Source organism: Falco punctatus (genome assembly GCF_963210335.1).
Source record: "Falco punctatus genome assembly, chromosome: 1".
Taxonomy (NCBI): domain Eukaryota; kingdom Metazoa; phylum Chordata; class Aves; order Falconiformes; family Falconidae; genus Falco; species Falco punctatus.
Window position 1 is genome coordinate 75768681 of NC_137580.1, and position 19011 is coordinate 75787691.

Sequence of the window (19011 nt, forward strand, 5' to 3'; positions counted from 1 at the left end):
TACCTACACAATATGCTCAAGGAACTGGTACCAGCAGGTAGAGGCAGCAGGGATGTAGCTCCCTACATGCGCTGCTTTGTTAGTGTCACCCTGTGTATAAAATGCGAGCTCAAATTTATCAGTGCTGGTAGAGGAAGAAATAGGTGCCAAGACCCCAGCGCAGAAGCCTGCCCATAGCAGATGGACTCGCAGCCACAAGTAAGTGTTTCACCAGACTGCCTGCAATGGTGACGTTCAGAGGTGTGTGAGGGCTGTTTTGTCACCTTTTTCAGTGAGACTTCTGCATCCCTGTCCCCAGCACAATGGATGCTTTGGAAAATCTTCCAAACCAGTGACTAAATTTGCAGTCCTTGCAGAGGAGGAACACTTAGGTCTTGTACAAATCTTCTGAATCTGTTACAGACTCCTTATTTGTGGTCAGGACCTGTTTTATTTTTCATTCCTGTGCTGCTAAGCCTACATGTCCATGGAGCTGATCATGTATGTATTGGTGGTGCATTTTTGGTATGTTAATTGCATTATAGCATTCCCTTCTTTTGCTTGCACACTGAGTATGTGCAGCATTGATCTGATTTATGAGCTAGACACTTGAGAGGTATGATCCTTCCATATAATACGCACTGAGATAGCATTACCATCCTTCTAGAAGGAAAAACTTTGAACAGTAAACATTTTAAATAGCAATCTTGAGTTCTGTATGCTTCATCAAAAATACTCTAATAAAAAGAGTATTTTGTTTAAAGTATTTATTGGGGTTTTTTTCCTCTTATTTAATGTGGCTGTCGTTCCTGTTGAAGAGATGTCAACAGATTACTCCGTAGTCCTTTGGAGCGAGTGATGTTTGTCTCGTTTACTTTGGGCTACTCTATAAGAAGAGGTTCAGTACTCCAGCGCAGTAGGAGTTGCGCTGTGCTGGCTTTGCTGGTCCCACCTCACACCTGCAGTTTATCTTCAGTTTGTGTTTGAAGTCCAAATTCTGCTATGTTGGTATTGCTATAAAAAGCGATAGCTACCTTCACCTTCTGACAAATTTTTATTGAAGAGAAACAGCCTTTGAAACGTTTGTAATCACTGGTGACATTTCTGAGATCTGACAGCTGCCTTTTAGCAGAAGCAAGGGGAATTGGTGGAAAATCCCGTCGGTGGGGGGCAGTTGCTCCCTTCCCCCTCCCCATGCTTTGAAGCCGATTTTATGTTAACATAAACAAACCCTTTTGCTTCAGTTCTGCTGCACTGATACTTCAAAATAGGTTAATGTTACCATTGGCTTAGTATCAAACTGTAAGAGGGACTGTGTTTTATACCACAATTATGTATTTACCCAGCACTGAAAATACATTACATCTTCAACAGAGAAGGAATATCAAAAACTTCACCTAAAACAAGAGGTTCCTTTTGTCTGGTGTTTCCAGACACACGGCATTTCAAATCCGTCCCTCCAAGCCCACCCTGCCCTCCTACTTACTATGCAAATCGCATGCTTAAGGATAGAACAATACTAAACTTCATTATATGACTCCTTTTTAAGGAGAAAGCGCATAACATTACAGAAAAAGAATGGTTACTGCAAACTTTCGAAGACAACTGCCTCACACAGAGAAAGGAAATGGTCTTGGTTTTTTTAGTTTACTCTGAGAGGGGGAAAAGCGTTGGTTAAAGTCTTAACCGGCAGAAAAAAAAAAAAAGTTCCTCAGATAAAACACTGGAAGAGAAGCGGAGCCGAGGGACTGGGCAGTAACCGAGGGGCCAGAGCTGCGCGCAATGTTTCCACGAAGCCAAACCGCACGCGCGCTGCCGCACGTACCAGGGCAGAGGCTGAGCGCGGCGGAGGACGCGGCCGTGCACCAGCCCCGCGGGCGGGCCCCCGGTACCGGCCGCGCTCGGGAGGCCGGGGGGGACGGCTGAGGGGCCGGGCCGGGGCCCGCGGCGGAACCACAGGAGGCCCGCAGGTACCGCGACGTGGCGGCCCGTGCGCGCGGCACTTCCGCTTCCGGGGCAGCCGCCGGCCCCGCCCCCCGGCGTGTTTCTCCTCCCCGTTCCAAGATGGCGGCAGCAGCGGCGGCGGCCGGCGGCGCGGGGGCCGCGGCGGCGCTGTGGAGCGAGGTCAACCGCTGCGGCCAGAACGGCGACTTCGCCCGCGCGCTTAAGTCCGTTAACAAAAGTGAGTGAGTACAGGAGTGCTGCCCCCCGCCGCCGCGTCGGGCCGGGCCCTGCCGCGCACCGCCGGGAGAAGGCGGCCTGCGGGCCGGGCGCCCGTGCCCCGCCCCCGCCCTCCCCGCCTCACATCCCTCCCGGGGCGCCGATCCCCGCGGTCTTTGCCCGGGCGGGCTTGGCCTAGCGCGGGGGCAGGGCGGCGGGGGCACGGCTGCGCTCCGGTTGCCGCCTGTGGGTTCCGTGCCGGCCCCGGGAGCAGGGTTGCGGGGCCCGGCGGCGGCCCGGCGCGCTTCCCGAGGCTTTCCTGGGCTGGGGGGGAGGCAGAAGCGGGTGGGGGAGCCGAGCAGGGCAGCCCCCCAGGCCCTGCTCCTGCCCCGGGACCATCGGTGGCTTCTGTTGCATCCCGCAGCCCTTGCTGTGGGCCAAGCCTTCCGAGCTACTCCTGGGTTTTCCTTCAGTTTTGAGCGTAGGAGGAAGAGCTTTTCCCCTGGGAACTAGAGGAGTAGTGGTGTGTGTATGGACCAGTAGATTCGGGAGCGATAACGTACTCGAGTGTGGGAGTCCACATTGAGATGTTTTGCTTTGATAGTTTGGCATCCAAAATGGGACTGCAATAGAGGGCATGTTATGGCTTAAAGTTCTGTCTTTGCCATTTGTAGGGAGTAGGGGCTCCTCTCCTGTTCCAGCTCATCTGAGAGTTGGGATCACATGAACAAATCAAACCACCAAAACATATTTCTCTCTCGTTAGTTCTTCTCCCTCACTGTCTTCCACTGGCAGAAGGCATATAAAGTGGGTACCTGTCTAGAGCCATGCTGTTCTTCTATATCAGGTGTTTTTCTTCCTGCATACGCTTTACGTGGCACTCAGGCTTTGGCACTGTGTTCTCTGCTTGGAAGTGAAATGCCAGTGAAAGTTTTGTTCAGCCGTGTACAGCTCCTTTGGCACAGCTCTGCTCCAGGCGTGTTAGCACAGTGGTCACTTTTGGTTAGTTTAGTATTTATACTGGATTCTTTATCCTGACAGAATTTGTTTCATGATCTGAGCCAAAGCAACCCATACCAGGACCATTTTAAATTGACGTGACAGCTCTCTGTGATGGGTTTTTGCAACTGTAAAAGCATATGGCTCTTATGGACCCATAGTGTGACTAATAATGAGTTAGAGCATTGTGTTGAAACTGATTTTCCCTCCAGTACTGCAGATCAACAAAGACGATGTGACTGCACTTCAGTGTAAAGTAGTGTGTCTTATCCAGAACGGGAACTTCAAGGAAGCCCTCAGTGTAATAAACACCCACACTAAAGTGTTAACCAGGTGAGTTGTGTTTTGCTGTACTCCACGAAATATGAAACAGCAAGTCCTTGAGAAGCTGCTGCAGCTTCAGTGGTAGGGACTAATAGGCAGCAAAATAAAGAGCTGGAGGTGCTCACAGCCCTTGGGATTGGGCTTCTCAGTGAAACATTGATTTATTCAAGGTGTGAGAGGTGGTCTGGATGAGTCTGAGAGAGTCTAACATCTTGCTGTTACTGTTGAAGGGATTGTTTCTAATCTAGTTTTCAGCCACGTTCATGAGCTGATTCTGCTCATTGACGTGGTTGAACACCATAGCTGGTCCAAGGGAAGAAGACGGGTCTCACAGGGAGTGAAGAGAGAAGGAAAAAGCCCTTGCCAGTGGCAGTAAGAGCTGTTAGCTTTGCTTGTCTGTCTCATCATGCTGCTCCTTGGGGTCCTTTCTTCAACAGTCTGAAGGTACTGCTTAGCTTTTGGGGTGATGCAAGCCCTTTGTGTACGTTCACAAAATCAGGACCTTGGAGACCACTTGTGTTGGGAACAAGTCAGGCTTCCTATTTGTGTCATTAAGCAGAATCTAATTTTCTTCCTAAAAAAGATGCTCTTTGTGCAACGACTAGGATGAAAACTGCTACCTAAGAACTGTCTGGCAACAAAATTTTTGTATTTCAGATACTGGTTCTATTAAGGACTTTTTAGTATCAGTGTGATGAAATACACCCTCATTTTTGTTCACAGCTGTATAAAATGTAATTACCTTATTCACAAATCCATTATTTCCTGGAGCGACAGGGAGTAATGCCTCTTCTAGAAGAGCGAATTTCTTTTACCTAGTTATTATGTACTAGTACTTTTCTTTCGTACACGTGTCAGACAAAAGGTGGGGAAGTGGCTCCAGCTTACATGCTGTGCTGAGAGGGAGCTGGAAGAGACCTGAGGTAAAACACAAGTGTATATGCTTGTGGACAGAGCACTTCTAATGCCAGGGGTCCCATTAGGGCCACAACTGCTTTCTGAAACCTGATAGAGTAGTTGCAGCATCTATGTTGCCATCTGACTGAGCTGTAGGTCAACGCCTGCAAGTTTCTTAGCTTGTTTTTTTAGTAGATGGTGAGGAGTAGGAGTAATTTCTCTAAATTCAACCGGCTTCAGAGTTCTCTGTAGAATTTCTTTAGCTTTGCTCTACCGTGTGTCTGTCTGTGTATCTTGCAGAGCAGGGAAAGTGGTGGTTCTTGCTCTGTCTTGAAGTTGTCCTGTCCCGTACCGAGGCTGGCCCACTGCTTTGCTTTAATTCTTAATGCCATTCATTTCTTTTCAGACTCCCTTAATACTCAGCTGGACTGAGGTAATTGTAAATAGGCAAAGAAATAGCTGGTGACAAGTGGCAGCAGTCGTGAACTAAGGGAATCACTGATTAATTTTCTTTTGGCTTAAGTGGTAACTTGCGGTGTAGGTGGAACATAGTATTCAAGGCTCTGCTTGTTTGATAAAGCTTCCCTGCTGGTGTGAGCTTGCTTTGAAGCCAATTTTATGTTAACATCAACAAACTCTTTAGCTGCACTTCTCCTGCACTGATATTTCAAAATAGGTTAATGTTACCATTGGCTTAGTATCAAACTATAAGAGGGACTGTGTTTTATACCATTTCCTTTCTCTGTGTGAGGTAGTTGTCTTCGAAAGTTTGCAGTAACCATTCTTTTTCTGTAATGTTATGCTTTCTCCTTAAAAAGGAGTCATATAATGAAGTTTAGTATTGTTCTATCCTTAAGCATGCGATTTGCATAGTAAGTAGGAGGGCAGGGTGGGCTTGGAGGGACGGATTTGAAATGCTGTGTGTCTGGAAACACCAGACAAAAGGAACCTCTTGTTTTAGGTGAAGTTTTGATATTCCTTCTCTGTTGAACACAAAGCAGATGTAATGTATTTTCAGTGCTGGGCAGATACATAATTCAGTAATCTGGGATCATGTGCTCTCACCTCTGGTGTTTGGCTCTGGTTATGTAGCGGTGAGTAGTAAGGGCTGCTTAAGCAAGTGTGTTCAAGTGGATGAATGCTTTGAATGAAGACTACAGGGCGTGCTGTCAGCCTTTGTCTTGTCTTTGCAGTGACATTATTGCCTTTGAGAAGGCCTACTGTGAATACAGGTTGAATCGTATTGAAAATGCTCTCAAGACCATTCAGAGTGCCAGCCAGCAGACAGACAAACTGAAGGAGCTTTATGGACAAGTGGTAATTACAAGCTTTTCTTCCTGGTGGGAGTTTTATATGCTGGATGCCTTGTCCCCCTTCTAATGTAGGGCAAGTGTGGGGACAGAATTTCCTTCTCTGCTTTGAAGGTAAGAAGAGATGCAGTTCCCAACTGGTCCAGCTTCTGTTGAGCTTCAGTCACCTGTTGCTAGAGACAGAGTTGTCATCTTAACTGCCACTGAACCAAAGCAGTACATTTGTGACTCCCTCTCCCTTCCTGGGTCCAGCCTGATAATAGTCATCTGGCTCATGGGGGATGGAAGAGAGCTGATGAGATTTATTTGTGGTTGAGCCATTTGCCTGCATTAGGTACTTGTCCAGGAATGGTTTGTGGGACCTGACATCTTGGGTGTTGGGAGGGAGGCAGAAAAGAAGTTCTGTTTCTTCTCTGGTTTCTCCCTGGTTAATCAGCACAGTTTTGTGAAGAACTGGCTGTCGTCTTTTAGCTGCATGAAAGACCATTCCTTTAATACCTCTCACAGAGATGTGAAGTGATCTGGAAAAAGGCTGTTTGAAGGCAAAACTGTGTAAACTGCTGCTTTTAAAGAAGCTATTTTAGGAGTAAGAACTGTGCTGTTTCTGTGCAGGTGTCTGGTGTCATTGCTTGAGTCCTTGTACAAATATCTGTAGAGTTTGCCCTTAAAAGTAGATGCAAAATTTTAGTTCTGTTCAGCTGAAAACATATGATGGTCCCCTGTCCCCAGTTCACGGGGAGGGAGGAAGGGGGCTGTAGTTACTAGTGTATACAGGGAAATACTGTTCTGAAGCTAATCCCTTTCCCTTCTCAGTTGTACAGGTTGGAGCGTTATGATGATTGTCTGGCTGCTTACAGGGATCTCATCCGCAACTCCCAGGATGAGTATGAGGAAGAGAGAAAAACCAACCTCTCTGCTGTTGTGGCAGCACAAAGCACCTGGGAGAAGGTGATGCCAGTAAGTAAGTGTGTGTGTGTATGTGTGTAGGAGTGAGAGCCAATGAATAAAGGGTATGGAATCATAGATATTTAACAGAATAGAAATGTGTTCATGTCTCTTAATGACTTCTGAGCGTATTGAAGATCACCTAGTGCTTTTCTTGTATGGAGGAATAAATGTTGTTATTGTTCATGAGTTACACTTACACATCACTTGATCTCTAGTAGACTCATATTATTAGATGTCAAAGCAGAGCGCAAGTACATCTCTCTGAGCCTGTGTTAGGCAGAACACCTGTGATGACTAGCGTTTCCCCCTGTCTTGTTACCCTCTTGCCCAGGGTAAAGTTAACTGGCCGGATTACCTAGCTGTGCTTGGGAATATTTTTATTAATGAACACTGCAGACTGTAATGTTTTCATTTTTTCAGAAGTCTTTGTCTTTGGAGGGGTGTGCACAGCATTCTCAGCTTTCTATTCAGTGCTGTGGATCCACTTTCTAGTTCTCTAGAGTAGTGGTCCTTACCTGCCTTCTTCCAGCAGCCTGAGTAGTCCCCAAGTTCAGGCTTGAGCGTCATTGATGCCTTGTCAGTTGCCTCTGACTTTGTACAGTGTGAGGGAAGATCCTTTGCACTGTGACTTATTTGCCAGGTGTGTGCCCTTTTAAAATTGCCTCTGATTGTATTTTGCAAGGACTAGTTTGAATGTACATGAAAACTATAGTTTGTGTCCGTTGCCTGTTAAATCTGTCTAGATGAATTGGTGTTTATTCAGTATTACATTTGCTTTTCATGCTAGGAGGATTTGGGCCTTCGAGAAGCTACCTATGAGCTGTGTTATAACAGTGCATGTGCATTGATTGGGCAAGGAAAGTTGAATGAAGCAATGAAAAAACTACAGAAAGCAGAAGGTAAAAACATGGTGAGGTGAGAGGGAAGCTTTGTGCGGTAGAAGTAGTTACTTGTTCTCTATAGACAAACTTACTTAGAGGGAAAGAGATTCTGAAAACTTAAATCCTGCTGCTGGTCAGTTTTTGTTGTAGCTTTCCCGATGTTTCCTGACAGAACTGGTGTTTCTGTAGAAGCGTTCCTTTGCAGCTCTTTTCCAGAGCCATGCAGCACGTACAATCTCCTAACTCTGTTACAGCCCCCTGGTTGGTGTTCAGTGCCTTTAAGCAGTTTTTTGAAGTAGGAAGTAGACATGAGTGTGATCTGTTCTCATAAGCATGAAATGTTTCACCTATTCTAATGTCTGTTTTTTTAGTATATGTATATATGTAAACATACATTATAAAAAAAAGCCCAACAACTTCATGGTCTGAATTAGATATGAAATTAGTATAAGCCAATAAATGAACCTTTTTGTAAAGAGTTTTTTTTTCCTATGAGGTGAAAGGGGGACTTTGTATGTGTTTAAAAAAAAAAAAAAGGCAAAAAAAAAAAAGGCTGGGGAGGAGAATTAGGAAGAATTAGTTTCTTTCTGATCTAATTGCTCTTGCAGGTATGTAGGTCAGTCTGTTGTCCCGATTTTGATGGTAGAATAGCAGCTTTCCCATATAACTGGTTTATTAAGCATGTGTAATTTGAGCCTATATGTGATAATAGTCCTTTGGAGAGCAAAGCAAGTGATGTTACGGTGAGGTATATGAGAAAGTTAAGTGGCTGGTGTGTGTACAGAAAAGTGATGGAATTGCTGCTCCATAAAGGGTGGTGTAATCTGAGTATTGCAGTTTTGCAGCACTTAAAATAACTCCTAAGATGGTGAGTGCAGTTGCAGCTGAGTGATCCCTATGGAAAAGATGAGGAGCTAGGTTTAAGGAAATTTGCTCAGGGGTGGAAAATGAGTGTGTGACTCCATTCCCAGAAGGCAGCTCTGGGAGAGACAGTATCTCCTGTGCATTTAGTATTTCTTCTGCATCATCTAGTCATCTTGCTCAGGCTCAGTCCCATCCCTAATCAGTCTTGTAGTCTGATGTGCCTTTGTAATGCTGCAGAAGTTTCAGGGATACATAAAAAAAAGTATATGGTCCCCCATGCTTCTAGGCAGTTTTTTGCCCTAAAGCCTTCTGAATTGTGTTCTTCAATTTGGTTTTCCTTCTAGACCTGTGTCGCCAATCGCTGTCAGAAGATTCTGTAAGTTCTTGATGTTGTTCTGGAAAGTGCTCGCTTTGCACCAGCATGAACGAGGGTGTGCTCATAAAGTGTACTGCAGATAGCCAGAGGATAGCCGAAGCTGCGGTGCAGGGTTACCCTGCAAGACCTGCTACTGCTGCTGGTTCCAGCTTGTGAGGCTGGGGCAGCAGCCATGGCTGTTTGCAGAAGGGGAGCTAACGCTGCAAACTGATTGCTGCTGTGTGCCTTGCACAGTTGCCTGTGCTGGTGCGGGCAGGAGGGGTACAGGTCATTCAAAACCTCCCTGTGACCCACCCCTGCTGAGGATGAACACGCTGGGTGGGTGGTGGGAAACAGGAAATTTGTAATCATGGTTGTTGGTTCAAGCAGAGCAGCAGATTCAGTGCACAAATTAAGGGTATCTTCAGATTCTTGCAGGAGCAGGTGAAGCTTTCTTTTCTCCTGGTTTAACCCAGATATGCTTGTGTTTGTGCTGTGGTTACAGCCTTCACCTGTAGTAGCTGGGATACCTTGCTGCTAATACTGCCCAGGATAGCTCATAGATGGCTGCTAGCAGAATGCTGAAGCCAGGGCAAGAGAGGTGAGATGGCAGCTTCGTTTCTTTTTGCCTTGATTTGCTTTCAGGATGTGACAGAGGAAGACATTGAGGCTGAACTGGCCATTATTCATGGTCAGATGGCTTATATCATGCAACTGCAGGGTCGTACAGAGGATGCTCTACAGCTCTACAATCAAATAATCAAGTTGAAGTAAGGGCTTTTCTAAAACAAATGCTCAGTCTTGCATTTGTAGAAAGACCACTGCTTAATAACGATGTGCTTTCTACTTTTCTTACCTGCAGGCCAACAGATGTAGGACTCCTTGCTGTCATTGCGAATAACATCATCACCATTAACAAGGTATAGAATTACCTTGCTGCTTTCAAGGGGGTTACTCAGCTTGCTTCTCTGCTTCTGTCTAGAGAAGGGAAATAACTAGGAAAGACTCTTTCCTAAAGAGTAGTTAATTTGCAGACCCAGAGACCTTTTCTTCTTCAAGGAATGTAGTGAAATCTTCTAATGATGTGTCATTTCCCCAGGACCAAAATGTTTTTGACTCAAAGAAGAAGGTGAAGCTGACCAATGCAGAAGGTGTTGAGCATAAACTTTCTAAGAAACAGCTTCAGGCGATTGAATTCAACAAAGCTTTGCTGGCAATGTACACTAACCAGGTGGGCGAAACTGATCTGCAGTAAATAGCTACAGATGTACTCCACAGGAGTTTGCCTAGGCAAAAATGAATATGCAGCTGTTCTGTGTCAGAAGATAAGACAGCTTGTTTTAGGCACATAAGTGAGGAGAAAAAAAATTATCCCTAAAAGAACAGCCAGCTTATTGTGTAGTGACTTGAGTGTTGCTGTAGGGAGGGTGATGTGGAGATGACTAGAGACAGAAGGGCTGTGTGGGGTTCTTAGATGCATCTGAAGTGCTGCCAAGAGGACTTGTCTTGTTCTGTGTATGCATTTCAGGGAAGCCATCAATAACATCTTAGATAAAACTGGTATGTTAGCCTTGCATTAGGTGCTTGCAGAGGTTAAGAAAAATGTGTTCTCTCTTCCCACTTCTCAGGCAGATCAGTGCCGCAAGCTGTCAGCAAGCCTGCAGTCACAGAGTCCTGAGCATCTGCTCCCTGTGCTTATCCAGGCAGCCCAACTGTGTCGCGAGAAGCAGCATGCAAAGGCTGTAGGGCTTCTGCAGGTAGGTTCAGAGAAAGTTGGCCAAGCTCTATTTAAACTTGTGCTTTGTGGTCTCCTGTGCTGTATCCTTTAGTTTTTGTCTGGTTTAAATTTTGCAGGGTATCTGACTGTGCTTATTTTGGTTTGGTTTAACACTGCTGGAAAGCATTTATACCCAACTGAACGATGCCGCTTTTAAGGGGAAATAGTTCCCTTGCACCTCTTGATTTTTAGGCTTGGGAAGCTGTAGTAGACTTCTAGGGTAAGCAGTGGGCTCTGCTGCTCTGCTTGCAAGTGCTTTGCAACAGTCTCTGTTTTGGAGGGAGTGAGTGGCCTGGGACAGAAATCTGAGAGGATGATCGGCCACTGGTACACTTTGGAACCTTCTGCTGTGTGCTGAAGCCTGCCAGTGCTGGAAAGCTTCCTTTGGCTGTTGCCGGTTTGCTGTGACTGAGCATGAGATATGATTCAGCAGAGCAGCAACCTGGTACCCACACACATGTTGAATTATTCTTTCTTCTGTCTCTCAGGACTTTGCAGACCAGCACCCTGCCAATGCAGCTGAGATCAAGCTGACGATGGCCCAGCTAAAAATTGCTCAAGGTATCCAGTGTCCTCCATTGTTGCAAGATGTTTGCACGTGATAATGGTACAAGGGATGAGAAAAACAGGCTTTAGGGCGATCTTTGCTGCAGTTACAGTTGTGACAGGGGGTGAGCAGAGATGCTTTCAGTCAGGTATTCTATATATATGGCTATGGCAGAATGTGCTCACGGCTTAATGCCTGGATGTCCATGCTCCACAGGTCTCTGGCACACAGTCTTTGTGAGTAATAGGGCTAAATCTGTTCTGGAGCAGGAGGGTCTTGGGAGCAGTGGGGGCTCTCTGATGGTACCATTCCTGTGTACAGTCAGGTGGCAGAGTTGCTCTTGGAAGAGAAGACCCTGCCTGCAAAAGCTTGCTTCTGAACCCTTGCAGGATGTGGCAAGGGTGGAAGAGTCCTTTGTGTGGAGGCCTGCCCTTTATTCCTGGAAAAGGGGGAGGTGTTCTGAGAAGGGGACTGTTATGTCCCCATTGTTTACCTTTGGCTGGAAGTTTACTGGCAGGGTGAAGTGTTACCACACCACTCAGAGCATATTCCTCCGGTCTCTCTTATAGGCAGTGTAACCAAAGCCTGCATGATCCTGAGGAGCATAGAAGAACTGCAACACAAGCCTGGTATGGTAAGCAAAACTCAGTCTGAACTGTGTGAGGTTTTTCCCTTGTAGCACAGCTTTGTACTGCCCGCTCCTTGTTGCCTCTTCCCTGTGGTTTTCACTTGAACTGAGTGTTTGCAGGGATTTTGAGCCCATCTTCCTTGTTTTGGACAAAGGTGGGGTTATAACTTGCATCAGGTGGCCTGAACTTAGCCACAGAAGTACTCTGCCTGTCAGCAGAGATGCTCTCTGGCTATGTTCCCACTCTCTCACAGTCCCTTAGACCTGCGTGTTGCCTGGATTTACTTGCATAACATGACTGGAGCTGCTTCCCTGGTATGTACTGTTGGGATGTTCTTGAAGCAGCTTTAGGACAACAGATATTGGGGAGAAAGTGCCATGTGTTCCATCCCCACAGCATCAGCCCGATCTGCACACATGTGCTCATACGGTATTCGTGTTTGATGACCTTGAAAATGCTCGTGTACTGTATAAGCCTTTTGTGTGGAGGCTGATAGTTGTAGATATGTTCCAATTGCAAGTGTGAATGGTCAAAGTAATTTATAGGGGGCAGTCAGCAACACCAGCTCTTTGCCTTGAGTCACCTCTGGTTGCGACTGGGATGTAGACAAACAAGTGGTGTCTGTATCATGTCTTCAGTGCCAATTTCTTTTTTCGTGGCTCTTGGGATAGAGAATGTGGGAAGAAAAAGGGTTTCTAACAAAACTGTCCAGTGGCAAGCAAAGAAAGTGCCAAGACAAGGAGGTTCTTTCTGTGAATGCAGTCTTAAGGTTGTACCGTAGGAGGAGGATTGTTGGGATTATTTCTTTGGGAGTGACCTGGGTAGGAAGGTATCACCTGGGTATCCTGCCTGTTAGCACAGCTGGTTTTTAGGGACAGAGCAGGAGGCTTACATTAACAATACTTTTAGGAAATCCCATCAGTTAACTGCTGACTCTCTGGCTATAGATGGCTTGTTTGAAGGTGTGCTGTAAGCAGCTCTTGAATGTTTGCAGGTGTCTGCGTTGGTGACTATGTACAGTCATGAAGAGGACATTGACAGTGCAATTGAGGTCTTCACACAGGCTATCCAGTGGTATCAGAAATTCCAGGCAAGTAAAACCAGAGGAGTTAACGTGCAAGGATTTGTCTCAGTTTTTTTCTAGCTGGTCCAGCTCAGCTTTTCCTGTTTATGCATAGCCCCATGGCTCATCCAGTTGGGGTTTTAGAGACCTGTTGGCTCCTGTTTTGTGAGCGTTCATTTTATTTTAGATAAGCTGTGCAACACCTGTCAGATGGGGAGAGTGGTGGCTGTGGGTGCCCAAAGGTAGCAATCAGGCCCTCTTCCTGATAAGAAAGCGTTGTGGAGCAGCAGGCTGCCTTGTGCCATGCAGTTCTGCCTCACATCCTAGAGTACAAAGGTGGTGTCCTTTCTGCGTGACAGGATGCTAACTCAGTTCTCCTTGGTCAGGTCTTGGGCGTTAAAGCCAGCTAGAGCTGGGCTCCGTGCTGTGATAATGAGGAACTAATGGTGGCTGCTGTGTCTTTCAGCCAAAGTCTCCTGTCCATTTGTCACTGATAAGGGAAGCTGCCAACTTCAAACTAAAGCACGGCAGGAAGAAGGAAGCAATCAGCGACTTGGAGGAGCTCTGGAAGTGAGTTGGGTGGTTGCTGAACAGGGAGCTCTCTGGTGTGAGACAGTGTCTTGACTGTGTTTGTTGATGTTGACTGGTTGGTTGACTGGTAACTGTCCTTTAGAGTTGATTTTGCACAGGGGCTCCAATGAAAAGCCATATTTTGGAAGGAGAATTAATTTGATGTATAGCTGATGTTCACTTGAAACCCTGCTTGACTTGTCCCAGAAACCTCTTGTGTGCAGTGAACGTTGTTTTGGAGACTGGGATGCATCGTTTTTTGTAGTGCTACATGAACTGTGGATGTCTAGGTTTTAGTTTTTGTTACACACTTGATGGAATCTTTTCTGGGGGACTGCTGACTTGCTTTTGCTACTGGGAACCGACGAATTTTTGTCTTTTATTGTGTCATGGTTTAACCCCAGCCAGTGACTAAGCACCACACAGCTGCTTGCTCACTCTCCCAAGTGGGGTGGGGGAGAGAATTAGAAAAGTAAAAGTGAGAAAACATGTGGGTTGAGATAAAGGCAGTTTAATAGGTAAAGCAAAAGCTGTGCAAGCAGAGCAGAACAAGGAATTCATTCCCCACTCCCCATGGGCAGGCAGTTGCCCAGCCATCCCCAGGAAGGCAGGGCTCCATCACGCATAATGGTGACTTGGGAAGACAAACATCATGGCTCCAGATGTCCCCCCCTTCCTTCTTTTTCCCCCAGCTTTATATATTCAGCATGATGTTCTATGGTATGGAGTACCCCTTTGGTTTGTTCGGGTCAGCTGTTCTGGCTGCGTCCCCTCCCAATTTCTTGTGCCCCTTCAGACCTCTTGCTAGCAGAGCCTGAGAAACTGGAAAATCCTTGAATCGGTATACATAGTACTTAGCAACAACTAAAAAATCTGTGTGCTATGAACATTGTTTTCACTCCAAATCCAAAACACACCACTGCACCAGCTACTAAGAAAATTAACTATCCTAGCTGAAACCAGGACACATTGCCTGCTTCATGATACTGTGGAGATGTCTGCACCTCCTTTTGCCCACACCAGTGATGTTTGGTGCTCTGGAGGAGACCATGGACTTGACATGCCTGTCTCCACAGATAGCAGCTATGCTGCAGAAGCAAGCACTGCGTGGTGATACCAGCCTTTGGGATGAGTGTGTACCTTGGTAACTTGGTCCTTTTCCTTTTTCTTTTTCTTTCCCCCCCTACAAAGGCAAAACCCAAAAGATGTGCATACTCTGGCACAGCTCATCTCTGCCTACTCCCTGGTAGACCCTGAAAAAGCTAAAGTGTATCCTTTTGATGGTGGTATAAGAGCAAAGAAAGAGATGTTTGGACATTGCTCCCTTGGATTTCTGCTGTGCGGGGAATACAGACTCACTCTCACCTGAAGAAAGGCAAGGAACATCTCCAGAACAGCTATATATCCAGGTCAAGTTGTCTGGAGCTAGATTATTTCCCTAATTGGCTTGATTACTGTGGGATCCCAGGATCATTTTGTCTTTGGCCTCCTTCTCTCTGAGAATTAGTAACTTAAGACTAGGTGGAACCAAAATAGGAGCTCTTCCCAGTCTGTTGTGTTGGAATCTTAAACCTGTGGTAGTAATGCAGGATAAAAAAAAAAAAATTGCCTGATAAAATAAGCTCTCACTGACCCAAAATACCAGGTTCATATACTGCTTTTGCCACCCTGAGCAGGTTTCAGAGGTGGTTACTGCTTCTGTCCCTGTATCAAAGGAGGGAAAAATGAGGCAGATGGCAATTAAGCAGCTCATCCCAATTTGTGTGGGAAGCTGGTGAGAGAGACAGAACTAGGCCTGTAGGTCTGCCTGGTGTCTGCATTGCTTACAGGCCAGATCTGTTCAAGCTGAAGTTGTCTGTTGGTATCTGGACAAACCTGGATGTTTATCTTTTTGCTTGCTAGTTTGCATTCCTGAACTTGCCCCTTGCAGTCTTAGCAAACACTTGCCTTCCTCGGACACCCTGTCACTGAAAGTAGATGTTGATGCGCTGGAAAACTCCCATGGAGCAACCTATGTTCGGAAGAAAGCTGGGAAGCTCACTGGAGACAACCAGCAGAAGGAGCAAGGGTAAATCAGGCCGCTGTAGCTCTGGTGCAGTCACTTTTTGGGCTGGCACAAGAACTACACCTGGTGTGGTGGGGGCATTGCTGTTGACGGGAGACTGGTGGAAAGGGAGACTGGTGTTTTAACTGCAAGGAGCTTCAGGTAGCAGCAGACCAAGGTTTGAGAAAGATGAGAATGGTTTAGCTTCTTCCAGAGCTATTTTTTAGTTGACTTGTCTGCTGTGTCACAGTGGCTGTTTCCCTTCTTGTTTTTCAGCCAAGGGGACATGAAGAAGAAGAAGAAAAAAAAGAAGGGTAAGTTGCATTTCCTAGCTGTTGACAGGGCACAGCTCCAGAGAGCTAGCCAGATTGTTTCTTCAAATAGCCACCCTTCAGCTTCCCAGGAGCTGGAGCCCTTTGCTGGGACTGGGTCCCTGTGAACCCAGATCTTCATGATAGCTTGTTTCGATGGGGTGTTTTTCCATCGAAGTGAGAGCAGCACCCAGATAAGCTGATGCGGGTTGCTGGGCTCTTTGCCCCCCCCCCCCATGTGTATCCATTGGTGATGCCTCTCTAGTGCGTTGACCCGACTCTCATGTGCCGGCACTGCATGTTCTGCAGGAAAGCTGCCTAAGAACTATGACCCCAAGGTGACTCCCGACCCTGAGCGGTGGCTTCCAATGCGAGAGCGTTCCTACTATCGTGGACGGAAGAAGGGCAAGAAGAAGGATCAGGTTGGCAAGGGGACTCAGGGTTCAACCACAGCTGGCTCCTCTGAACTGTAAGTACCCATTTTGCAGGGTTTGGTGTGGGGAATCGCTCCTGGGTGGCTGGGAGAGCTGGGTTTGTGCTGCTTTTCTGTGCCTCTTGTCATGCCAGCTGTGGGTAGCACAAGTGAAACTGTACCTTGCCACTGGAACCTTCCACCATCTGTTCTTCCTGAAGATCCCTATAGGTTACTGAAACCCAAAATTATATTACAGTTGTGCTTGAAGGTGCCAGGGTGCAAATAAAATGTCCATAGTCTTTTAGTGTGCTTTTTTAGCTTTGATGATGAGATTGATTTTGCATGCTTTCTCTCAAGCTATTTGCTTTCAAGTCTTTTGGCAGCTGGAGAGCAATTAGCCATGATTTTGGAAAACACTCTATTTCCTTCTAAGCTGACTCTTATTCAAGCTAGAATCAGGGTTTACCATTGTGTATGAGGCCTGACAGCAAGATGGTGACTTACTAGCATCTGAGAGAAGGAAGTACTTCTAAAATAATAGCAACACAGGGAATTGCCAGTGCTGTCTGATAGTTTCTCTTTATACAGCCGTCTCAAAACAGAAGCATGAAAAGCCTTTTGTGGCACTGTTGGCTTGAGCAGTGTTTGCAAGGAGAGCTGGCACAAACATGCCTTTGTGTTTAAGGAGAGAGAAAGTATGTTGGGTTTGTACTGCCTGAGCGTGGGGGCCTGAAAGGCTTCCCATGTGTTGTGTGAGCTGTCCTGTGTCTGTTCAAAACTTAGCTTTGCTTTCAGTGTTGAGGACTTACACTGTCTAGTGAACATCAGTTAGAAGGGGATTGCCTGCCCTTTGAGACATGTTCTCATCATCCATCAGCGTTCTATATATGTTGAAGCTTATTTAAGATCTCCTTGCGTGAGTGCCCTCCCATACATAACACTACCTAATGCTGTCTTATGGGGCAGCTGCTATTTTTTTTGCTGTTGGCTTCCTGCAGTACTGCCATGTCTTGCAGGTGGTTGTGAGCACATGTGATACCTCTTTCTCTCATCTTCCCTGCAGGGATGCCAGTAGGACTGCCAGCAGCCCACCTACCTCCCCTCGGCCTGGCAGCGCTGCAGCTGTATCGGCCACAAGTAACGTCATCCCTCCCCGGCACCAAAAACCAGCTGGTGCCCCAGCTACCAAGAAGAAACAGCAACAGAAGAAGAAGAAAGGGGCTAAAGGAGGATGGTAAAAAGCAGGATGTGTAACCTCCCTCCTTCAATAGGTGATGCTGGTTGCAGAATAAAGGTCAAAAGCAAGCGCTGGCGAAAGACTCTTGGCATCCAGATCTCTGTCCTGCCTGTCAGTGGTCTGGGGGGAGGTGGGCTGGTGTAGGCACCATGCTGTGTCTGCTCACCGTATTTCCTTCCTCGTGCTTGCCCTCACTGTGACTTAGGGTATTGCCGTCAAACTCAAACGCAGCCCCTGAGAAGAAATCTGTCTGTGTTGCCAAACATTTAAAAGATGTGGAATAATCAAGAACTTGAAATGTATGTTCCTCCTGTGTATGTTAGTGAAGGCATTCAACAGATTATCTGACAGTGTGTCTGTGTGACGCAAGCACTGTCTTCTCTGTCTCATCCCAGTCAGTCATTGACCGCTAACAAGCACAGGCACAAAGGGTCTTGGAAAACAACATATGGGCTGGATTATGCAGGAGCAGGTAATGTGAAGGGGGACAACAAGGCTGTTAGGAGAAAGCACGGCAAAGCATGTGGCAGCTGACTTGGTGTCCCCTTTTCTGCAAGCCAGCTGCCTTATCCTGGGGGGCTTGGCAAAACAGGAGTGAGCTAAAACAAAGCGGCTGGTTGTGGTGATGGGCTGCATTGAAGAGGCATTGCACTTCCCAAGTGGGATCTGGTGGTGAGATGGAAGATGTGTCTGCTCTCCTGGTGCCCCACAGGTACCCCCTAAGCATCTCTTGAAACGCGTGCTTTGGTCTGAATGTAGCAAAAACATTTTTCCATATGTTGAGGTTTAACCCCAGCCAGCACTCAAGAACCACGCAGCTGCTTGCTGGCTCCCCCTCACCCAGAGGGATGGGAAGGAAGATTGGAAAGGAACGTAAAACTCGGGGGCTGAGATAAGAACAATTTAATAGGTAAAGCAAAAGCCGTGCATGCAAGCAAACCAAGGAATTCATTCCCCGCTCCCCATGGGCAGGCAGGTGTTCGGCCATCCCCAGGAAGGCAGGGCTCCATCACGTGTTATGGTGACTTGGGAAGACAAATGCCATAATGCCAGAAGTCCCCTTCCTCCTTCTTCCCTCAGTTTATGTACTCGGTATGATGCTATATGGTATGGAATATCCCTTTGGCCAGTTTGGGTCACCTGCCCTGGCTGTGTCCCCTCCCAGTTCCCTGTGCTCCCCCAGCCCTCTGGCTAGCAGGGCCCAAGGAACTGACAAGTTTAGCATAAACATCACCCAGCAACAACTAAAAACATCAGAGCCAGAACACAGCACTGCACCAGCTACTGAGACGAAAATTAACTCCATCCCAGCTGAAACCAGGACACAGTACATGGATGTTCAGTGCGTAGAAATAGCACCTGGGGGAGAGTAGTCAGATGTCAGGCTAAAAGGGAAAGGCTGCTGTCCCGGAAAGAATGTAAAGGGCCCGAAGAGGTGGGCAGCAAGGGGAGTGTTACTGTGGCTTAAAAAACCCCAACAGCACAGCCTGAGTGCCCACGGAGTCAAAGCCGAAGTGGAATCCAGCCTTCATCCTTGACTGGGAGCATCTGGGGAGGGGGCTGGGTCTGAAGGAGGAAGAGCGGGGCGCGGAGGAGCAGCGTCGGGAGGCGCTGGCAGCGGCCGTTGCTGGAGACGGCGCTCTCGGGGGTGCCCGGGGAGCGGGGGTGCCCTGCGGGTGCGGTTGCTGGAGGGTGACCCGG

At 47.1% G+C, this 19011-nt stretch overlaps 1 protein-coding gene across 1 annotated transcript; it reads left to right on the forward strand.

Annotated features, from left to right (window-relative positions):
- Positions 1-2001: 2001 nt before the first annotated feature.
- Positions 2002-17393, forward strand: SRP72 (signal recognition particle 72). The gene is made up of 19 exons (XM_080397536.1): positions 2002-2161; positions 3351-3471; positions 5553-5676; positions 6483-6626; positions 7405-7516; positions 8707-8738; positions 9363-9487; positions 9580-9637; positions 9817-9948; positions 10346-10474; positions 10983-11055; positions 11611-11675; positions 12665-12760; positions 13200-13303; positions 14495-14572; positions 15234-15371; positions 15624-15661; positions 15968-16127; positions 17137-17393. The coding sequence occupies exons 1-19, from the start codon at positions 2044-2046 to the stop codon at positions 17309-17311; spliced, it is 2022 nt and encodes a 673-aa protein (XP_080253662.1). The 5' UTR covers positions 2002-2043; the 3' UTR covers positions 17312-17393.
- Positions 17394-19011: the final 1618 nt, after the last annotated feature.

Excerpts from the sequence above, each read along its gene's own strand:
- SRP72 (XM_080397536.1), top strand. The coding sequence starts at position 2,044 with ATGGCGGCAGCAGCGGCGGCGGCCGGCGGCGCGGGGGCCGCGGCGGCG. Across the intron at positions 9,949-10,345 it reads TGGCAATGTACACTAACCAG|GCAGATCAGTGCCGCAAGCT; the intron begins GTGGGCGAAACT and ends CCCACTTCTCAG. Across the intron at positions 10,475-10,982 it reads AGGCTGTAGGGCTTCTGCAG|GACTTTGCAGACCAGCACCC; the intron begins GTAGGTTCAGAG and ends TCTGTCTCTCAG.